At 41.5% G+C, this 18,976-nt stretch overlaps 1 protein-coding gene and 1 pseudogene across 1 annotated transcript in view; both read right to left on the bottom strand.

Moving 5' to 3' along the window:
- LOC122794692 (E3 ubiquitin-protein ligase TRIM17-like) overlaps positions 1-18,976 on the bottom strand; it is a 512,331-nt gene that overhangs the window by 267,885 nt on the left and 225,470 nt on the right. Inside the window, exon 3 of the mRNA XM_044063323.1 lies at positions 4,624-4,854. Coding sequence (XP_043919258.1) covers positions 4,624-4,854 — 231 coding nt within the window. The remainder of the gene's footprint in view (positions 1-4,623; positions 4,855-18,976) is intronic.
- LOC122794729 lies at positions 8,048-8,796 on the bottom strand (annotated as a pseudogene).

The following is an 18,976-nucleotide window of genomic DNA, read 5'->3' on the forward strand; positions in this document are numbered from 1 at the left end:
CTAATGACCATACAAAGCTTCTAGGTGTAATAATAGACAACAACCTTAAATTTGATAAACATGTCAATCACACTATTAAGTCCGTCAACAAAAAACTTGGCTCCCTGTACGGAGCCAAACCTTTCCTCACCCCCCTAGCTAGGGTAGCTATTGCAAGATCACACCTCCTCTCTACCCTTATGCATGCCTCCCCTGTAATCACCAACCTATCCAAAATTGACCTCAACAAATTATCAGGATGTTACAGTCATATAGCCAGATTCATTACTGGCATGGCTTTTAGGACCCACCATTGCCAGAACCTCAAAACCCTGGGATGACTAGAGTATCCTACCCTTCTACAGTTCAACCAGCTTATAGTAGCACATAAAATACTCCATCAACCTGATAACACCCCGCCCTCAAAAAAATTCTCATCCCTCATAGTGCCCCCAGACCATTACGCTCGGCTGTAAACTAATGATACTGACCCAAAAATCTAACGACTGTGCAGGTGATGCTATATTTGCCAACTCAACCGGTAAAATCTGGAATCTGCTCCCTACTACCGTTACCAAGGAAACCTCACTACCCCTATTTAAAAGAGAACTCAAAAAATACCTCACATCTCATTGGCTGTGCTCTTGGTCTAAACCTGACTAACAACTTCACTAATACATGTCTTGCTACACAACCTGCTCTTTGGCCAAGTATCTATGCCTCATAGCATTTGAATGTTTAGGCATTGTGAATTATGAGATCTGATTGTATTCTACGTTCACATTTTCTGATATGTCTTTGCCAATTAGATGTAAGTCTACACATTGTGTATATTGATATCTGCCTGTATTCTTTATCTATATTTTTCTAAACATGTCTGCCCGAGTTTATCACTCAGTGATGTATGTACTTTCTCTTTTTTGTATGTGGAGCTTTTCTCCCTGGGCCACTGCTGAAAATGGACATATATCCAGTCGGACTATCTCGGTCAACAAATGTAAAATAAATAAAAAATAACTAAATAAAAATGTCACAGACCAGGTTGAGGCCACACTTGAGGGTTACTCTAGTGGAGCTTGACCTGCAGATGTGCAGCAGTCCCATCAAGGCGGGGTCTGAGATCGCCTTGGATGCCAAACAGAGATCATGTCTGAGGAGTCTGTATGAAACTAAGTAGAGGGACAGGGCTTTTAGCCTAGCTGGGTATGCTAGGTTTTTGAGGCCCTGGATTCTCCTGGTGAGGAACCTCTGTGGTCTCTCCAGCTGCTGCATGTGCTTTGTGAGGTACATGCCGAATGGGGAACTGTATTCAATAATGGGCCTTATAAGGGAAGAATACAGGGATGTTATGACCTCCTTGTCCCTGGATGAGATACTCTTTCTTATGAGGTGGGCCATGTAGAAAGCTTTCCTTACAACAGAAGCAACATGGTGGTCAAAAGTCAGGTTGCTATCAATCTGGGTACCCAAATCCCTCACAACTTATTATGTGCTTAGGGCATTGTTATTAATGTGATAATTTGTGGGGACATCACTCTCCCCTAAGGGGATGATGATGCATTTTTGGTATTCAGCTTGAGGCCATATTTCTGGCACCAGTCATTTGTTTGGGTGAGACCCTCTTGGTCTAGCATCACTAGGGAATTGATGACAGTCATTTGCAAACTTGTTCAGCCATAGCCCACTGGTTTTGGCCTGCAGCCCAGAAAAGTATATCCCAAATAACAGAGGCCGCAAGACCAAACCCTGGGGTACACTGCTTGTTACGGGGCTACTGCTTGAGGTGGCTTCCACTATTTGACTAGGTGGGTTCTATCAGTGAGCCAGTTAGCTACCCATCTGGTAACATACGGATTGATGCCTAGTTCATAGAGTTTATCTATTATGCTCGAGTGATGAACAGTGTGAAAGGCTTTGGCCATGTCAAGGTATGCAGTGTGATCTGTCTTCCCCTCATCCTTGGCTTCGGTGACTGTCTCAAAGAAGTCAACCAAATTTAACAGCCATGGCCTCCCTTTGACAAAGCCAAACTATGTGGGATTGAGCATTTGAAAGATGCCAAAGTCCTTGTTAATGAGGTCCATGATAATCCATTCCATGGCCTTGCAGATCAGGCTAGTTAGACTGATGGGTCTATAATTTTCTGGATGGGTGGATGCTCCACTTTTGTGCAGAGGGATGACAGTGGCTGTCCTCCACTCAGCTGGTATGGAGCTGGTACTCAAGCTTTGGTTGAATACAGTGTCTAATGGTGCTGCAAGTTCCTGCCTGAATTCATGTAGGATGCAGCCCGGGATGTTATTGGGTCCCATGGAGGCTGTATTTTTTGCCTTTTGCCTTTGAGACAGTAGTGATGACCTATGCCCTAGATATAAGTAGAAGGGTCAGGTACTGGGGATGTCCTGATTTACTGATGGGGGACAGATGGGTGAAGTTTTTGCTGAATCTGTCAGCCAGCAAGTTTGGTATATCTACGGCATTTGTATATGTGATGTCCTTGGCCACTGGTTCTGAATAGATCTAGGTGCTTCTTTTGAGACTGCAGACATCTGTGAAGAAGGCTTTATGATTGTCTCTAACAGATGTGGCCAATTTGGACTTGAAGTTTATTTTGGAGGATTTCACTAGTGTTCTTATTTGCTTGTTCAGGTTGAGGAAAGATTGCTTCCAGTTGGGCACCTGCTCCTTTTTGGTCTTGGACAGCAAATATTCCCTTTTGTTATAGAGGTTATTTATTCCAGATGCCCACCAGACAAGTTTACTCATCCTTGCGGAGAATGATTTAGTCCTGTCAGGTATTCCTGATTCCATGCATCTATATAAATGTTTGTATAGTGCTTTGGTGTAGTTATGGATAATGATGCCATTTCCTAGAGAGGGATAGGGGGCTGTGAAGCTGTTTATACCATCCCTCAGGAGGCTGTAATCAGCTTTGGAGATGTTTTTTGTTTGACCCTAGCTACGGGGGGGGGGGGGGGTCAGGGGAAATGGTGACTTTGAAAGTGACCGCTTTATGGTCAGATCTTACAAGGGAGGATGATACTGCAGGGATGCTGCAATTGTTACTCCTGTTGGTTAATACCAAGTCCAAGATATTATCACTTCTTGTGAAGTTCAAAGAATCTCTTGGCATTTGTGTTCTGGCATGAGTAGTTTTTCCAATCTATGTTTGGGTAGTTAAAGTCACCCAGGATCAGGGTAAAGGGTTGAATATTGATAGATTCAAAAAGGTCCAGATGGGCATATTGGGCATCTTGAGTCAGATTTGGGGACTGCTAGCTAGCTATGATTTGTATAGGGATCTTGTCAATAATTAACTGCACCTGGAGTGTCTCCTGTCTGTCATTCTGTTTAGGATGAGTAACCAGGTAATGCTGGGGTGCTCTCTGCGGCTTTGAACCAGGTTTCTGTGACTGTGCAGATGTCAGCATTTTCCAGGGTTAAGAATTCTTGCAATGAGTGTAGTTTCATGTTTAGACTCCTAGCTTTTAGAAGCATAATTTTTAATTTGCATTTTGTTGAAAATTTTATGTTGGTAGTTTTAACCTCATCACTTTTCCTAAAAAAGGCACTATGGGGGAGGTAAGAGCCTTTTCCAGAAGCCTGAAGACCAAGTATGACAGATGCAGGCCATCTCTGGCCAAGCATCGTAGTCTGTTGATCATATTTTTCCAAGCTGTCAGGTACTGGGTCTCCCTGGAATGACACCAGAAACTAAGCCAATTGTTAAAGTCAATCATTTTCTGTTTGTACTGAGGCATCATTCTGGGAGGCATTAAAATGCTGCTTAAGGCTAGGGACATACCTGCCTGGGACACATATTCAATGAGTTCAATCCTGTCTCTCTTCATATAGTCCAGGGAGGTACATCTCAAGTCATTCATGCCAACATGGTCTATGACAGAGTCTTAACAGTACCATTTGTTGAGAGACTTGAGTGAATATGTGATATGGCAGATTCTGGCCCCTGTCAAACAACTAGCCATGACTTTCTTCTTGTCCAGCCTGATAAGAGGCATATCTGTGTGTCTCACAATGGAGTCTTCTATGACTAATATGCTGGGTTTATGGTAAAGCCTTAGTAGCTGTGAGAGATGGATGTGTGGACTATGCATGGTATGTGATGTGGAGGGCTGTGGAGATTCCGTGTGTTTTTGCCTCGGAGGTCTCTATGGTTTGGGTATGTTTTTGTCGAGGACCTCCACATATATGGGTGTGTGTTGCATATGTGTGGGTGGTGTTTGAGGTGTAGTGATTGTGTTGACAACCTTCTCAGTGCCAGATATACTGGTTTGTGAGGAAGAGAGCATAGACTTGAGGTTCGTAATGCAATTGCATCTCTCGCAAATTGTGTTCCTAGGAGGTAATAAAAATAAATAAATTCACAATCTCTTGTGAATCCAGTTTTTAAAATACTTTTTTTGACATCTGTTTGTAATCAGTCTATTTGGAATTTTCACAAAGTGCTAATTATATGCCACTACCTTAAAAATACAAGCATGCACAGTGAGAAATTAGGTAAACATACATTGCACATGGGTTTAGATTGCCGTATTACAGAATGATTGCTATATAAATCATTCAAATATTTTAGAATTTAATGCATTAAGTAAATGCTAGCATTTCAAAGATTAAATGACTTACATCAAAGCATAATGATTCTTGTAATTTTAATCTTTCTTCAATCTCTTCTTTAAGTTCTCCGAGCGATGTAGTTGAGTCCAGAAGAGTTTTCATTAGCATCTGACGTGTAGTTATAACTGCCATTTCTTCATTCTGAAGATCACAAAGTTGGAATTGCTTCTCTCTGTTAAGTAGCTCAATAAATAGGTCAAATGTAGTGTTAATCTTCTCCCTCTGAGATTTCATTTTGTGCTAATTATAGAGATAAAGAATGAATGAATAAATGTGAAAATGTTTTAGTTAGACTCAGATGTTCTATGACTGACATATTAAAGACACAGTGACAGAATTAGTATTCTTATGGGGTATCACACACCTTCAAATATGTATCACAGTTCCATTATATCACCAGAGCAACTTAATATGTTAGTATGACACTTACCATTTTTGCATTGTATAAATATGCTGACAGCTGTCAATATAATACTAGTCATGTAACAAATACTAAACTAGTAAGTGCCAATATACTGTTGAGGGAACTCACATGGAAACGTCAGTGGTCCTATTTACAAGGACAAATATTTCAATGTTTGAACATAGTGGTGAACATAAATCTTCAAGATTTTGAATCTTTACATTAGTGTATCTGCAGTCAGTTAATTTTTGAAAGGGAACATACCCATTTCAACTAAATGTGCCTGCTGGGGGGATGTTGCATGCATTGCCCAAGCTGTCAACATCTTAGCACAAAATACCTGAACAAAAGCCAATGATGGGGGAATACAGCCCCCAAACATATTCAGTGAGTTCAGTTATCACCATAGCTCTCAACCTTGGCACATAAAACCTGGACAAAGCCAGTAATGGGGGAATACAGTCCAAAATATAGGGACAAATATCCATTGAGGACACCAGAGCAAACCCACACAAACACAGGGAGGACATGTGGATTCCACACAGAAGGCACCCCAGGCAAGAGTCAAGCCCAACAATCTGTAGCTGTTAGGCAACAATGCTATGACTGCACCACTGGACTGCTGGTTGGGTTAAGTAACAAAAATAAAGAAACCACCGATTTTATGAGGAACAGAACAGAACAAATATGAGGCAAAAATCTGCAAACACTTTACAAATGGTGGTGGGTAGGGAATTCAGGCTGTTGTCACTTGGGCCTAAGGTACAAAGTTCAAGCCTTATTCTCTACCCACCACCATGTAGCAAGTGGGGCATTTCACACACACACACACCTTGTGCTGCTAAATACTGTATAAAGAAAAACAATTTTTTTAGGAAACTTCTTTTATGAGAAGTGTTTGAGATATTTTCCCCCTCCAACATAGTTGCCAAAATAGGGATATCAAGTCATTCAGCTTAGCAGGTTCTGGGCTTTTTCACCTCCTAGTTAGCATTTTTACATAATAACATAATCAGTCAGAGTAACAACGTATTAGCTTCAGATATCCTTAGCTCTGGAAATGGGCCTAAAAAATATATTTCTTTAGTTACAACCAAGGGTTCGACAAATAGTTCACCTATAAATAGGTGAAGATGCTGATGAAAATCCTGCAGTTTACTGCTGTACCAGAAAATATGGGTCCAGTCTCCTATTCTTTCAGTTCTTCATCATCAACATAATGGGTTTATGCTGTGGTAAAGTCTTGCTAACCGATCTGTTATATAAAAATATTTATAGACCCTTATTATCAGGAATTACACAGTGGAAACTCTAGCTTAGCTATATTTTTCTTGTAGTTTTTACCGATTGGTTTGTATGTGTGATCTTGTTATTCATTGTTTTATTTTGCTAGTTGGGATATTTTGCAGACACCCTAATGGTTAAGGACATCAGTTGAGGATGACAACCCTGTGCTTCTAAAGTTAGCCAAACAGTCCATTTATGCTGTGCTGATGATGTCATAAGAAGGATGAAATGTGCATGTCCACATCTAGTGGGATTTGCTTTACTGACCTGAATTTGTCCATTACAGACTTTAAAAATAAAAATGTCACGGGCATTCAGACCTACCATATAGCTGAAACACCTGATATCCTTAAGGGTCATTTGCATATATCCCATGTGCCTCTAATACAAGAGGTTCAAGGAATCACACAGTGGAAACTCTAGCTTGGCTAGATTTTTTTGTAGTTTTTACTGATTGATTTCTCTGTATGACAGTTTTAGTTCCTTAACCAGTATGGAATTTTTTAGTCTTGAAGCATGAAATTAAGAAGTCTCCAATGTTTTATCCCTGGCTGGGTGTTCCCTAGGGCACATAAAAGCGCTAAGGGAGCACAAACAGAAAATATAATTGAGCCATAAGCTAAAGAAGTAAAGGAATGCATTTGCTCTACATATCTAAGGGCTTTATTTGTCCTAGCCCAGGACTGACATATGTATACCCATATCCTACAGGTGGGTGCAATGGAGAGCCAATATCATCTAGCCCCATTTCCTAATGGTAATACTTTATTCTCTTTGACAGTGTAGATAACCTAATTTTCTTTAGATCCTGGTCCCCTTCCTTACCATCCAGAACTAGATTCCACTAACCTGCTCAGGCAATGACTCCCTCTGAAAAGGCAATCAAATGTTTCAAAATTGAGTTGAAGCATGTAAATGGATACTAGTGTGAACAAAAATCCATTAATAAGCCCTTTAATCACAACATACCTAACCTTTGTATCAGAGAGTGTGTCCAAAATTTGTATTACAAGTTGTCCAGTGATGAGGATTGTTACCCTCGTGCACTTACCTTAAGCTGGAATCCTTTCCAACAATGAATGTTTCCCTTAGTTAAATGAGTGTCTTGCAGGCTACCAAATGCATATATATTTCCTGATAGTAAAACTCTATCATGCTTGAGTGGGCTATTTTGATCACCTACATTCCAGCTGAGGACCTGTATTTGCCCTGCTGTAACTTTCTATACCTATGCAATACTAACATAGTGTCCTTAGATAGATTAACTGTGTCAGTTTTCTTCATGTGTAGAAGGCCAAAGTTTAGTAAAATAAACCAATTTCAACACAGCTCATTCTACAGTAGGAAGACTGATGCATGTCCATGTCTGTAATTTTAAAGTCAGACTAAGTCCATTGTTGCTCAGATGTAAGTATGCGCCAGTATAAGAGCATAAAGGCAAACATAAAGACATTTGCCTGAAAAACTACTTTGTTTTTCAGATGTTCTATCCAATTTGCTAACATTTACTAAATACTACCTTACAAATGCAAGGTTCAGGTAGTTGTATGTGAATCACTTCCATGTCTTCAATGAGCCTTGGCCATCACTGCAACTTTCTCTAGATGTATGTGTTGCTTTTTAACCAAAGAAATTCTAGGGTAAAGCATTGGGGAAATTGTCTCTGCATCTTGCCGGCTTCAAAAAAGTTACTTATTATGTGGCTAGTGCCTGATCTGATTGATGTCCTTCTGAAGAGTGCCGCTAGGCACTTTGCAACAGGCCCATCAGCAGGTGGTTCTCGGCCTCTGCAAACTGCAGTACCCAGGCGTCACTTTCTGCAGAGCTTTGCTTGCCGGCTAGCGAGTGGCACTCCTTGGAGAGCATGTTGAAGCCTTCCGCCTTGACCTCAGCTACCCTATTTGGTCCCGGCCAAGGGATATGAGGCAAGGGCCAGTGTGCTGCACTTCATGGCCAGATGCCCGCACACTTAAATGCAGGGTGATCTGGACAACATAATGGTCTCTAATGTGTAGTTTCACCTCATTGGTGTCTGCCACCATCTTCATCATGTCTCGGTAGCTACATTTATCCATGGCCTGTGCCACCAGCATCTGAAAACAGGATCGGATCTTGCAGGCCAAAAGATAACCAGAGGCTGTAATGAATTCAACCCAGAGGGACATGCTCCTTTTGCGGCCATCACTTAACTTCAGTACCGTGCACCCTGGCAAAGAACCATCATCCACAAAGTTGAAGACCCCCATCTGGTTCAGATAGAGCACCACCTCAAACACTGTGGGTGAGATGACTTTGAGGCCCTCGTAGCAATTTTCCATCTCATTCAGGGAGCTAATGAAGTGCGGCTCTTGGACCTCCACCTCCTTGAACACATCAGAGACCACCTTGCAGACATCCCGGATAGTGTTGGCAATGGCCACCTTGCACGCCTGGCACTTCTCATTGTAGTACTTGTTGAGATGATACACTAGTTTGGCCTGGGCTGCGATCATGTTGGGACAGAGATCCAGATTGTAGACCAGAGTCTCACAGTAGGTTGTAGGATCCAAGGCGGCTAACTTAACTGGAGCCAACTTCAAAGTAGGGGGAAAAACGAAAAAAAAAAAAATCAGCTCTAAAATCGCCAAAAGTCTGAGGTAAAAAAGTAGGATTAGATCTGAAACGTGAGCTGTTCTTAGGCGCTGTTAGAATAATCATGTAATCTTTACAACAGCTATTTAAAGTGGGCAGATCCCTACCCCCTCTCAGTAGAAACAACCTAACTCAAGCCCAGTATAGCTGTAGCTGAGAGGTTAAGAACATACTTACATCTATTCTGTACCCGTCCTTCACTGTACTTTCTTCTTTTTTCTCTTTCTTCTTCTTTCTTCTGCTCTTCTGCACAGGTGCTGCCCGCTGTCCAAACGATAATCCACCCAAAAAAACGATTCCAAATAGAAATAAAATACAATGATGAGATGATCGCAAAAAAGAAAGCTCATTTCCTAATCCTACACTAAACTGAACTGACTGATTCTCGCTCTCTTCCCAGCACATAAAGCCCGGGAAGAGAGCGACAACCAATCAGCAGCATTTAGGCTTTAGCCCAGCAGGCACGTCATGACTGACGTGCCTGCGGACGTTGCAGTCCGAGCCCCTTCCAAGTCTATGCGGTTTGTAACTGCTGCTGCATAGACTTCTGGGCATCACAATGATGCCTTATGTGCTCCTCCGGTCTGCAAAGAAAAAAAAAAAAAAAAGCTGTTTACAACCGCGTGGGTAAGGTGCGCAATGCGCATGCGGACTCGAAATTTAAACTAAAAAAAAAAAAGATTTTTTTTTTTTTTTTACAGTAAATTAAAAAATGTAAATAAGACCAAAACTACTGAGGGGGCTGCAGACCGGCAGTCCGATGCCATGAGCTGCCCCTGCTTGCTACCCAACCTGCTCTTTGGCCAAGTATCTATGCCTCATAGCATTTGAATGTTTAGGCATTGTGAATTATGAGATCTAATTGTATTCTATGTTCACATTTTCTGATATGTCTTTGCCAATTAGATGTAAGTCTGCACATTGTGTATATTGATATCTGCCTGTATTCTTTATCTATATTTTTCTAAACATGTCTGCCTGAGTTTATCACTCAGTGATGTATGTACTTTCTCTTTTTTGTATGTGGAGCTTTTCTCCCTGGGCCTCTGCTGAAAATGGACATATATCCAGTCGGACTATCTCGGTCAACAAATGTAAAATAAATAAAAAATAACTAAATAAAAATGTCACAGACCAGGTTGAGGCCACATGTGAGGGTTACACTAGTGGAGCTTGACCTCCAGATGTGCAGCAGTCCCAGCAAGGTGGGGTCTGAGATCACCTTGGATGCCAAACAGAGATAATTTCTGAGGAGTCTGTATGAAACTAAGTAGGGGGACAGGGCTTTTAGCCTAGCTAGGTATGGTAGGTTTTTGAGGCCCTGGATTCTCCTGGTGAGGAACCTCTGTGGGCTCTCCAGCTGCTGCATGTGCTTTGTGAGGTACATGCCGAATGGGGCACTATATTCAATAATGGGCCTTATAAGGGAAGAATACAGGGATGTTATGACCTCCTTGTCCCTGGATGAGATACTCTTACTTATGAGGTGGGCCATGTAGAAAGCTTTCCTTACAACGGAAGCAACATGGTGGTCAAAAGTCAGGCTGCTATCAATCTGGGTACCCAAATCCCTCACAACTGATTATGTGCTTAGGACATTGTTATTAATGTGATAATTTGTGGGGACATCACTCTCCCCTAAGGGGATGATGATGCATTTTTGGTATTCAGCTTGAGGCCATATTTCTGGCACCAGTCATTTGTTTGGGTGAGACCCTCTTGGTCTAGCATCACTAGGGGATTGATGACAGTCATTTGCAAACTTGTTCAGCCATAGCCCACTGGTTTTGGCCTGCAGCCCAGAAAAGTATATCCCAAATAACAGAGGCCGCAAGACCAAACCCTGGGGTACACTGCTTGTTACGGGGCTACTGCTTGAGGTGGCTTCCACTATTTGACTAGGTGGGTTCTATCAGTAAGCCAGTTAGCTACCCATCTGGTAACATATGGAGTGATGCCTAGTTCATAGAGTTTATCTATTATGCCAGAGTGATGAATAGTGTCAATAGCTTTGGCCAGGTCAAGGTATGCAGTGTGCACCGTCTTCCCTCATCCTTTGCTTTGGTGACTGTCTCAAAGAAGTCAACCAAATTTAACAGACATGGCCTCCCCTTGAAAAGCCAAACTGTGTGGGATTGAGCGTTTGGAGGATGCCAAAGTCCTTGTTAATGAGGTCCATGATAATACATTCCATGGCCTTGCAGATCAGGCTAGTTAGACTGATGGGTCTATAATTTTCTGGATGGGTAGATGCTCCACCTTTGTGCAAAGGGATGACAGTGGCTGTCCTCCACTCAGCTGGTATGGAGCTGGTATTCAAGCTTTGGTTGAATAGAGTGTCTAATGGTGCTGCAAGTTTCTGCCTGAATTCATGTAGGATGCAGCCTGGGATGTTATTGGGTCCCATGGAGGCTGTATTTTTTGCCTTTTGCCTTTGAGACAGTAGTGATGACCTCTTCCCTAGATATAAGGGGAAGGGTCAGGTACTGGGAATGTCCTGATTTACTGATGGGGGGGGGGGGGGGGCAGATGGGTGAAGTTTTTGCTGAATCTGTCAGCCAGCAAGTTTGGTATATCTGCGGCATTTGTATATTTGATGTCTTTGGCCACTGGTTCTGAATAGATCTAGGTGCTTCTTTTGAGACTGCAGACATCTGTGAAGAAGGCTTTATGATTGTCTCTAACAGATGTGGCCAATTTGGACTTGAAGTTTATTTTGGAGGATTTTCACTAGTGTTCTTATTGCTTGTTCAGGCTGAGGAAAGATTGCTTCCAATTGGGCACCTGCTCCTTTTTGGTCTTGGACAGCAAATATTCCCTTTTGTTATAGAGGTTATTTATTCCAGATGCCCACCAGACAAGTTTACTCATCCTTGCGGAGGATGATTTAGTCCTGTCAGATATTCCTGATTCCATGCATCTATATAAATGTTTGTATAGTGCTTTTGTGTAGTTATGGATAATGATGCCATTTCCTAGAGAGGGGGAGGGGGCTGTGAAGCTGTTTATACCATCCCTCAGGAGGCTGTAGTCATCTTTGGAGATGTTTTTTGTTTGACCCTAGCTACAGGGGCGGGTCAGGGGAAATGGTGACTTTGAAAGTGACCGGTTTATGGTCAGATCTTACCAGGGAGGATGATACTGCAGGGATGCTGCAATTTTTACTCCTGTTGGTTAATACCAAGTTCAAGATATTATCACTTCTTGTGGAGTTCAAAGAATCTCTTGGCATTTGTGTTCTGGCATGAGTAGTTTTTCCAATCTATGTTTGGGTAGTTAAAGTCACCCAGGATCAGGGTAAAGGGTTGAATACTGATAGATTCAAAAAGGTCCAGATAGGCAGATTGGGCATCTTGAGTCAGATTTGGGGACTGCTAGCTAGCTATGATTTGTATAGGGATCTTGTCAATAATTAACTGCACCTGGAGTGTCTCCTGTGTGTCATTCTGTTTAGGATGAGTAACCAGGTAATGCTGGGGTGCTCCCTGCGGCTTTGAAACAGGTTTCTGTGACTGTGCAGATGTCAGCATTTTCCAATGTTAAGAATTCTTGCAATGAGTGTAGTTTCATGTTTAGACTCCTAGCTTTTAGAAGCATCATCTTTAATTTGCGTTTTGTTGAAAATTTTATGTTAGTAGCTTTAACCTCATCACTTTTCCTAAAAAAGGCACTATGGGGGAGGTAAGAGCCTTTTCCAGAAGTCTGAAGACCAAGTGTGACAGATGCAGGCCATCTCTGGCCAAGCATCGTAGTCTGTTGATCATATTTTCCCAAGCTGTCAGGTACTGAGTCTCCCTGGAATGACACCAGAAACTAAGCCAATTGTTAAAGTCAATCATTTTCTGTTTGTATTGAGGCGTCATTCTGGGAGACATTAAAATGCTGCTTAAGGCTAGGGACATACCTGCCTGGGACACATATTCAATGAGTTCAATCATGTCTCTCTTCATATAGTCCAGGGAGGTACATCTCAAGTCATTCATGCCAACATGGTCTATGACAGAGTCTTAACAGTACCTGTTGTTGAGAGACTTGAGTGAATATGTGATATGGCAGATTCTGGCCCCTGTCAAACAACTAGCCATGACTTTCTTCTTGTCCAGCCTGATAAGAGGCACATCTGTGTGTCTCACAATGGAGTCTTCTATGACTAATATGCTGGGTTTATGGTAAAGCCTTAGTCGCTGTGAGAGATGGATGTGTGGACTATGCATGGTATGTGATGTGGAGGGCTGTGGAGATTGCATGTGTTTTTGCCTCGGAGGTCTCTATTGTTTGGGTATGTTTTTGTTGAGGACCTCCACATATGTGGGTGTGTGTTGCGTATGTGTGGGTGGTGTTTGAGGTGTAGTGATTGTGTTGACAACCTTCTCAGTGCCAGATATACTGCTTTGTGAGGGAAAGAGCATAGACTCTAGGTTCCTAATGCAATTGCATCTCTCGCAAATTGTGTTCCTAGGAGGTAATAAAAATAAATAAATTAAATCTCTTGTGAATCCAGTTTTTAAAATACTTTTTTGACATCTGTTTGTAATCAGTCTATTTGGAATTTTCACAAAGTGCTAATTATATGCCACTACCTTAAAAATACAAGGATGCTCAGTGAGAAATTAAGTAAACATACATTGCACATGGGTTTAGATTGCCGTATTACAAAATTATTGCTATATAAATCATTCAAATATTTTAGAATTTAATGCATTAAGTAAATGCTAGCATTTCAAAGATTAAATGACTTACATCAAAGCATAATGATTCTTGTAATTTTAATCTTTCTTCAATCTCTCCTGTAAGTTTTCCGAGCAATGTAGTTGAGTCCAGAAGAGGTTTCATTAGCATCTGACGTGTAGTTATAACTGCCATTTCTTCATTCTGAAGTTCACAAAGTTGGAATCGCTTCTCTCTGTTAAGTAGCTCAATAAATAGGTCAAATGTAGTGTTAATCTTCTTCCTCTGAGATTCCATTTTGTGCTAATTATAGAGATAAAGAATGAATGAATGAATGTGAAAATGTTTTAGTTAGACTCAGATGTTCTATGACTGACATATTAAAGACACAGTGACAGAATTAGTATTCTTATGGGATATCACACACCTTCAAATACGTATCACAGTTCCATTATATCACCAGAGCAACTTAATATGTTAGTATGACACGTAACATTTTTGCATTGTATAAATATGCTGACAGCTGTAAATATAATCCTAGTCATGTAACAAATACTAAACTAGTAAGTGCCAATATACAGTTGAAGGAACGCACATGGAATCGTCAGTGGTCCTATTTACAAGGACAAATATTTCAATGTTTGAACATAGTGGTGAACATAAATCTTCAAGATTTTGAATCTTTACATTAGTGTATCTGCAATCAGTTAATTTTTGAAAGGGAACATACCCATTTCAACTAAATGTGCCTGCTGGGGGGATGTTGCATGCATTGTCCAAGCTGTAGCAGCTGATTGCTTAATTCTGCAGTAAGAAATATTTCCAAGGTTTGATATCCAAATACATCCAAACCATCCAAACTCAATAGTCTCCAACACCATGTATCAACTTGCAGACACTGAAACACATTTTGAAATAAAATTATCCACATTAATTTAACTGAGAACTGAAGAAAAAGTTCCAGGAAAATGTTATATTTATCATAAGAACTGGATTCCACACTTTAAGCCCTGGGAACCTACAGCCCTGTTGTGATAGGCATTAAAAGGAATGAATATAAATCCCTATTCACATCAGACAGTTCACTACCTATACTCATAGGTAGGTACTAGGCTATTAGCCCTAGGGCCTATATAAGCCTAGCCAAAAATGCACCCTCGCTTTCGCCACCCAAGAAAATTATTTTCCTGTGCCCCTGTCGAGCAGAGCCACAGAGGTGATCTCTGGGGTGAATTTCCTATCTCCAATCCAATCATCAAGATTTCTTTCTTGAAGAGTGCTGATGAGGAGCTTTGTTTGATATAGATAGGTACTTTGTTCCAGAGTATGGGAAGTCTCTGGGACAGGAATCTATCCCTCCAGCATGTTCTGTTTATTGTAGTGACAAGGTTTTGGTCACTAGAATGTGTAGCTCAGAGGGATTGGGATTTCTTTAAGTGGAATATGTCCATCAGCTCTGGGTTTGACATAGCTTTGTATGTTAGGCAGAGATCGCCTCTGAGTAGGCGAAATGCAACGGAGTAAAGCTGGAGTTTTTTGAGACGGTCTGCGTAGGGCATTTGTTTGAGGCCAGTAATCCTCTTTTTGAGGTATTTCTGCAGCCTTTCCAGTTGTTGTAGATGTCTTGTGAGGTACATACCAAAAGGGGCATTGTACTCTATAATGGGTCTAATGAGTGACGAGTAGAAAGGAACAATGACCTCTTTTTTCCTGGATGAGAAACCTTTTGTGATGAGGTGTGCCATGTAGAAGAATTTCCTGACTACTGTGGCGATGTGATTATCAAAGAAGAGACTATTGTCCACCTGTGTCCCAAGGTCTCTAATCATACTTTCGGTGTTAAGTAGACTACCACATATGTGGTAGCTCATGGGTACAGAGTTTTTACCAAAGGGGATGACAATGCACTTTTTGGCATTGAGCTTGAGGCCATGGCTTTGTCACCAGGCATGTTTCTCAATGAGGCCCTTTTTGTAGGATGTCCACATCATTAGGAGTTTTGATTATGTTATAGTCTGTAGTCATCTGTAAACTTCTTTTGCCAAAGACTTTCTGTGTTAGCCTATACTTCAGAAAAGTAGATGCTAAACAGGAGAGGACCCACGACTGAACCCTGTGGTACTCCACTTGTCACTGGACTGAAGTTGGATTTGGAGTTTGCTACTTTCACAGTGTGGATTCTGTCAGTGAGCCAGTTGGCAACCCATCTTGTGACATAGGGATTTATACCTAGTTGAGTGAGTTTATCTATAATTCTGGAGTAGGGGATGGTGTCAAAAGCCTTGACGAGATCTAGATAGGCTGTATGAACCACCTTACCCTCATCTACGGCTTTGGTGACTGCTTCAAAGAAGTCTATCTGGTTTAGGAGACATGATCTCCCTTTTAAAAACCCGAACTGGGTGGGCTCCAGAGTTTGGAGATTACCAATATCTTTGTTAATAACTTCCATGATGATACGTTCCATGGACTTGCAGACCAGGCTCATTAGGCTTATGGGGTGGAAGTTCCGGGTGTCCGGGGTCGCTCCTCCTTTGTGGAGTGGTATAACTGTCGCTGTGCACCATTCAGAAGATACAAAGCCTGAGGTGAGGCTATGATTGAACATGGTGCTTAGGTGGGGTGCCAGTTCATTCTGTAGTTCATGTAGAATGCAGCCTGGGATGTTGTCAGGTCCCATGGATGCTGTGTTCTTGGCTTTGTAGAGTGTGGTTTCTACCTGTGCAGCCGTGATTACAGGAACTTTGCATTCTTCCAGTATAGAGATGGGCACTTTAGGGGGTTAGAGGGGGGTAAAGTTAGCACTGAACCTATCTGCCAGGATGTTGGCAATATCAGTTGGTTCTGTATATTTAGTGCCATTTTGCTGTAACTCAGAGCAGATCTGATTGTTGCCATTAAGATTCTTGACATAGCTATAGAATGCTTTCTGGTTGTCATTAGAAACAGTGGTGATTTTGTTTTCATAACTAGCTTTGGAGGATTTTATGAGGGATCTCAGCTTCTTACTGAGGATGACCAGGGAGTTCCTCCAATCATGGGATTTTACTCTTTTTTGCAACAGTTTCTTTCTTCTGTTGTAGAGTTTGTTTATGACAGGGGACCACCAGATTGGCTTCCTTTTTTTTGGAGGATAGTATCTTGGTTCTGTTAGGGATAGCATGATCCATGCACTCATGTAAGTGCTTATAAAGTGCATTTGTGCAGGATTCAGCAGTCGTATCTCTATTGTCTGTTTGCATGGGTGTCGTGAAGTTTGCCACTTCTGTCTTAAGAAGTGCAAAGTTGGCTTTGGATACATTTTGTACGGTGGTTTCCCTAATGGGGGCGTGGGGTGGGATGTGGATGTCAAGGATGATTAGCTTGTGGTTAGATCTGACCAACGAGGAATTGACCTCTGGTGTGGAACACCAGTAGCCCATGTTGGTAATGACCAGGACTAGGATATTGATGCCCGTGGTGAGGGGTGCGAATAAGTTGATCCAAGGTGTTGGAATTTATGAATTCCAGAAAATGTTGAGCAAAAGAGTTGGTACATGAGTAGTTTTCCCATTTAATAGTGGTGTATCAAGAAATGAGGAGTGGGAATCCTGGCGCATGGTGGGGGATCTGTAGCAAGTTACAATTTGGATTGCAGTCTTGCCCAGAGTTGGTTGCACTTGGATAATCTCAGATGCATTATGCTGAGCAACTAGCCTGGAGGTGTGGATATCCTTAATGAATATGGACACGCCTCCACCTTTAATGTTTCAGTCCAGGTTAGATGGCCGAAAGGTGTGGTGTGAATTATAGCCTGGTAATGCAGAGGTGCTCTCTGGAGCCTTGGACCAGGTCTCTGTCACTGCACAGATATCAATGTTCTCCATTTTAAGGAGTGCCTCGAGTTAATGCATTTTGAGGTTTAGACTTCTAGCAGTGAGTAGCATTATCCTCAGATTTTGCTTGCTTGTAATTGTTTTGGTGGTGAATTTGTCATTTGAACTTTGCCTAAAAAAGGCACTATAGTTGTGGCAAGAGCCTTAGCCAGTATCCGGAATTCCAAGGGTGACAGGTGCAGGCCATCTCTGGCAAAGCATCATGGTCTGTCGATCATGTCATTCCAGGCAGACAGATACTGGATCCCCTTAGAATGACACCAGAAGCTTAGCCAATTGTTGAAGTCAATCATTTTGTCCTTGTATTGTGGTATCACTCAGGGCTAGGGTAATAGCTGCCTGTAAATAAAAGGACTGCGTTATTTAATAAATTGTATGGTAGCATTTTATTCTGAGTTGTGTACCATATTGTGATTGTTAAACAGAATGCTTGGTTGCATTCTGTGCAAACCCTGAATCATCACAGCACAGACAGGAAAAAGTAGTCTATTGTGAATGTTTTATGTGTTTGAAATTTCCTGAGTTGCCTTCAAATAATCGCAATATGTTCTTAGCTTTGTTCAACACTGTGAAAAAGTGGAGCTGCTATAGACAGTCTATGCACTTCAGTATTATATGATCTGTCACATACAGAGCATAGAACTCGAATGTCCAGTATTATACAGTATCACACAAGAGCAACTGCTGTCTAGTGGCAATTACTATGAAAAGTCCGTGAGGGAATGTAAGTGCACTAGCTGATCTAAAGTGTGGTAAACTCCCGAAATACTCTGCTACAGTAATAATTTACATGTTTTGACTGAACATTTCAAAATGTTGGGTAGTGCAGTGATGTAGCAGTTTGCATTGTTGCCTCACAGCAAGATGTTCTCTGGTTCGCTTCTTGGCTGGGGTGCCTTCTGTGTGGAGTCTGCATGTCCTCCCTGCATTCACATGGGTTTCCTCGGGGTACACCCATTTCCTCCCACATTCCAAAGACATACATCTGGAGCTTTTTTTCCTGGGCCTCCTCTGGAAATTGGATCTATCAAAGTCAGACTTTCCTGGGCAACAAATGTTAAGTAACTACAATACAATACCATCATAAATAAAAAAAAAAAAATTTTTTTATGCCATTCACCCTTTTACAGCGATGTATAACTGAAAGAATGTGGTACACTATATAACAGAATGGATCTAGGACTTTTGATTGAAAAATCAAAAGTCCGAATCCATTACGGCCAAGCATACTTACATGAAAGTGCTTTTCACCAAAGAAGCACTTTTGCGTAAGTATGCCTGTTGCCGAGGTCATACTACAGTGCGGATAAAGGAAAATTCCCTTTTCCCCGCTGTAGTGCAATCTCGGAGGGAGAATATTAAATTAGGGGGTGTGGAGGACACAAAACAAAAACGTTAATTTTGTGTTTTTTTTTTTGTTTAACAGACTTTAACGAAAGAGCTTTTTTGATGAAAGCGCTTTAATTAAAGTGTGTTTGGTGGATATGGATTCGGACTT

The sequence above is a fragment of the Protopterus annectens genome, chromosome 2.part1 (assembly GCF_019279795.1).
Source record: "Protopterus annectens isolate FY-2018-M chromosome 2.part1, PAN1.0, whole genome shotgun sequence".
In the NCBI taxonomy this organism is placed as follows: domain Eukaryota; kingdom Metazoa; phylum Chordata; order Ceratodontiformes; family Protopteridae; genus Protopterus; species Protopterus annectens.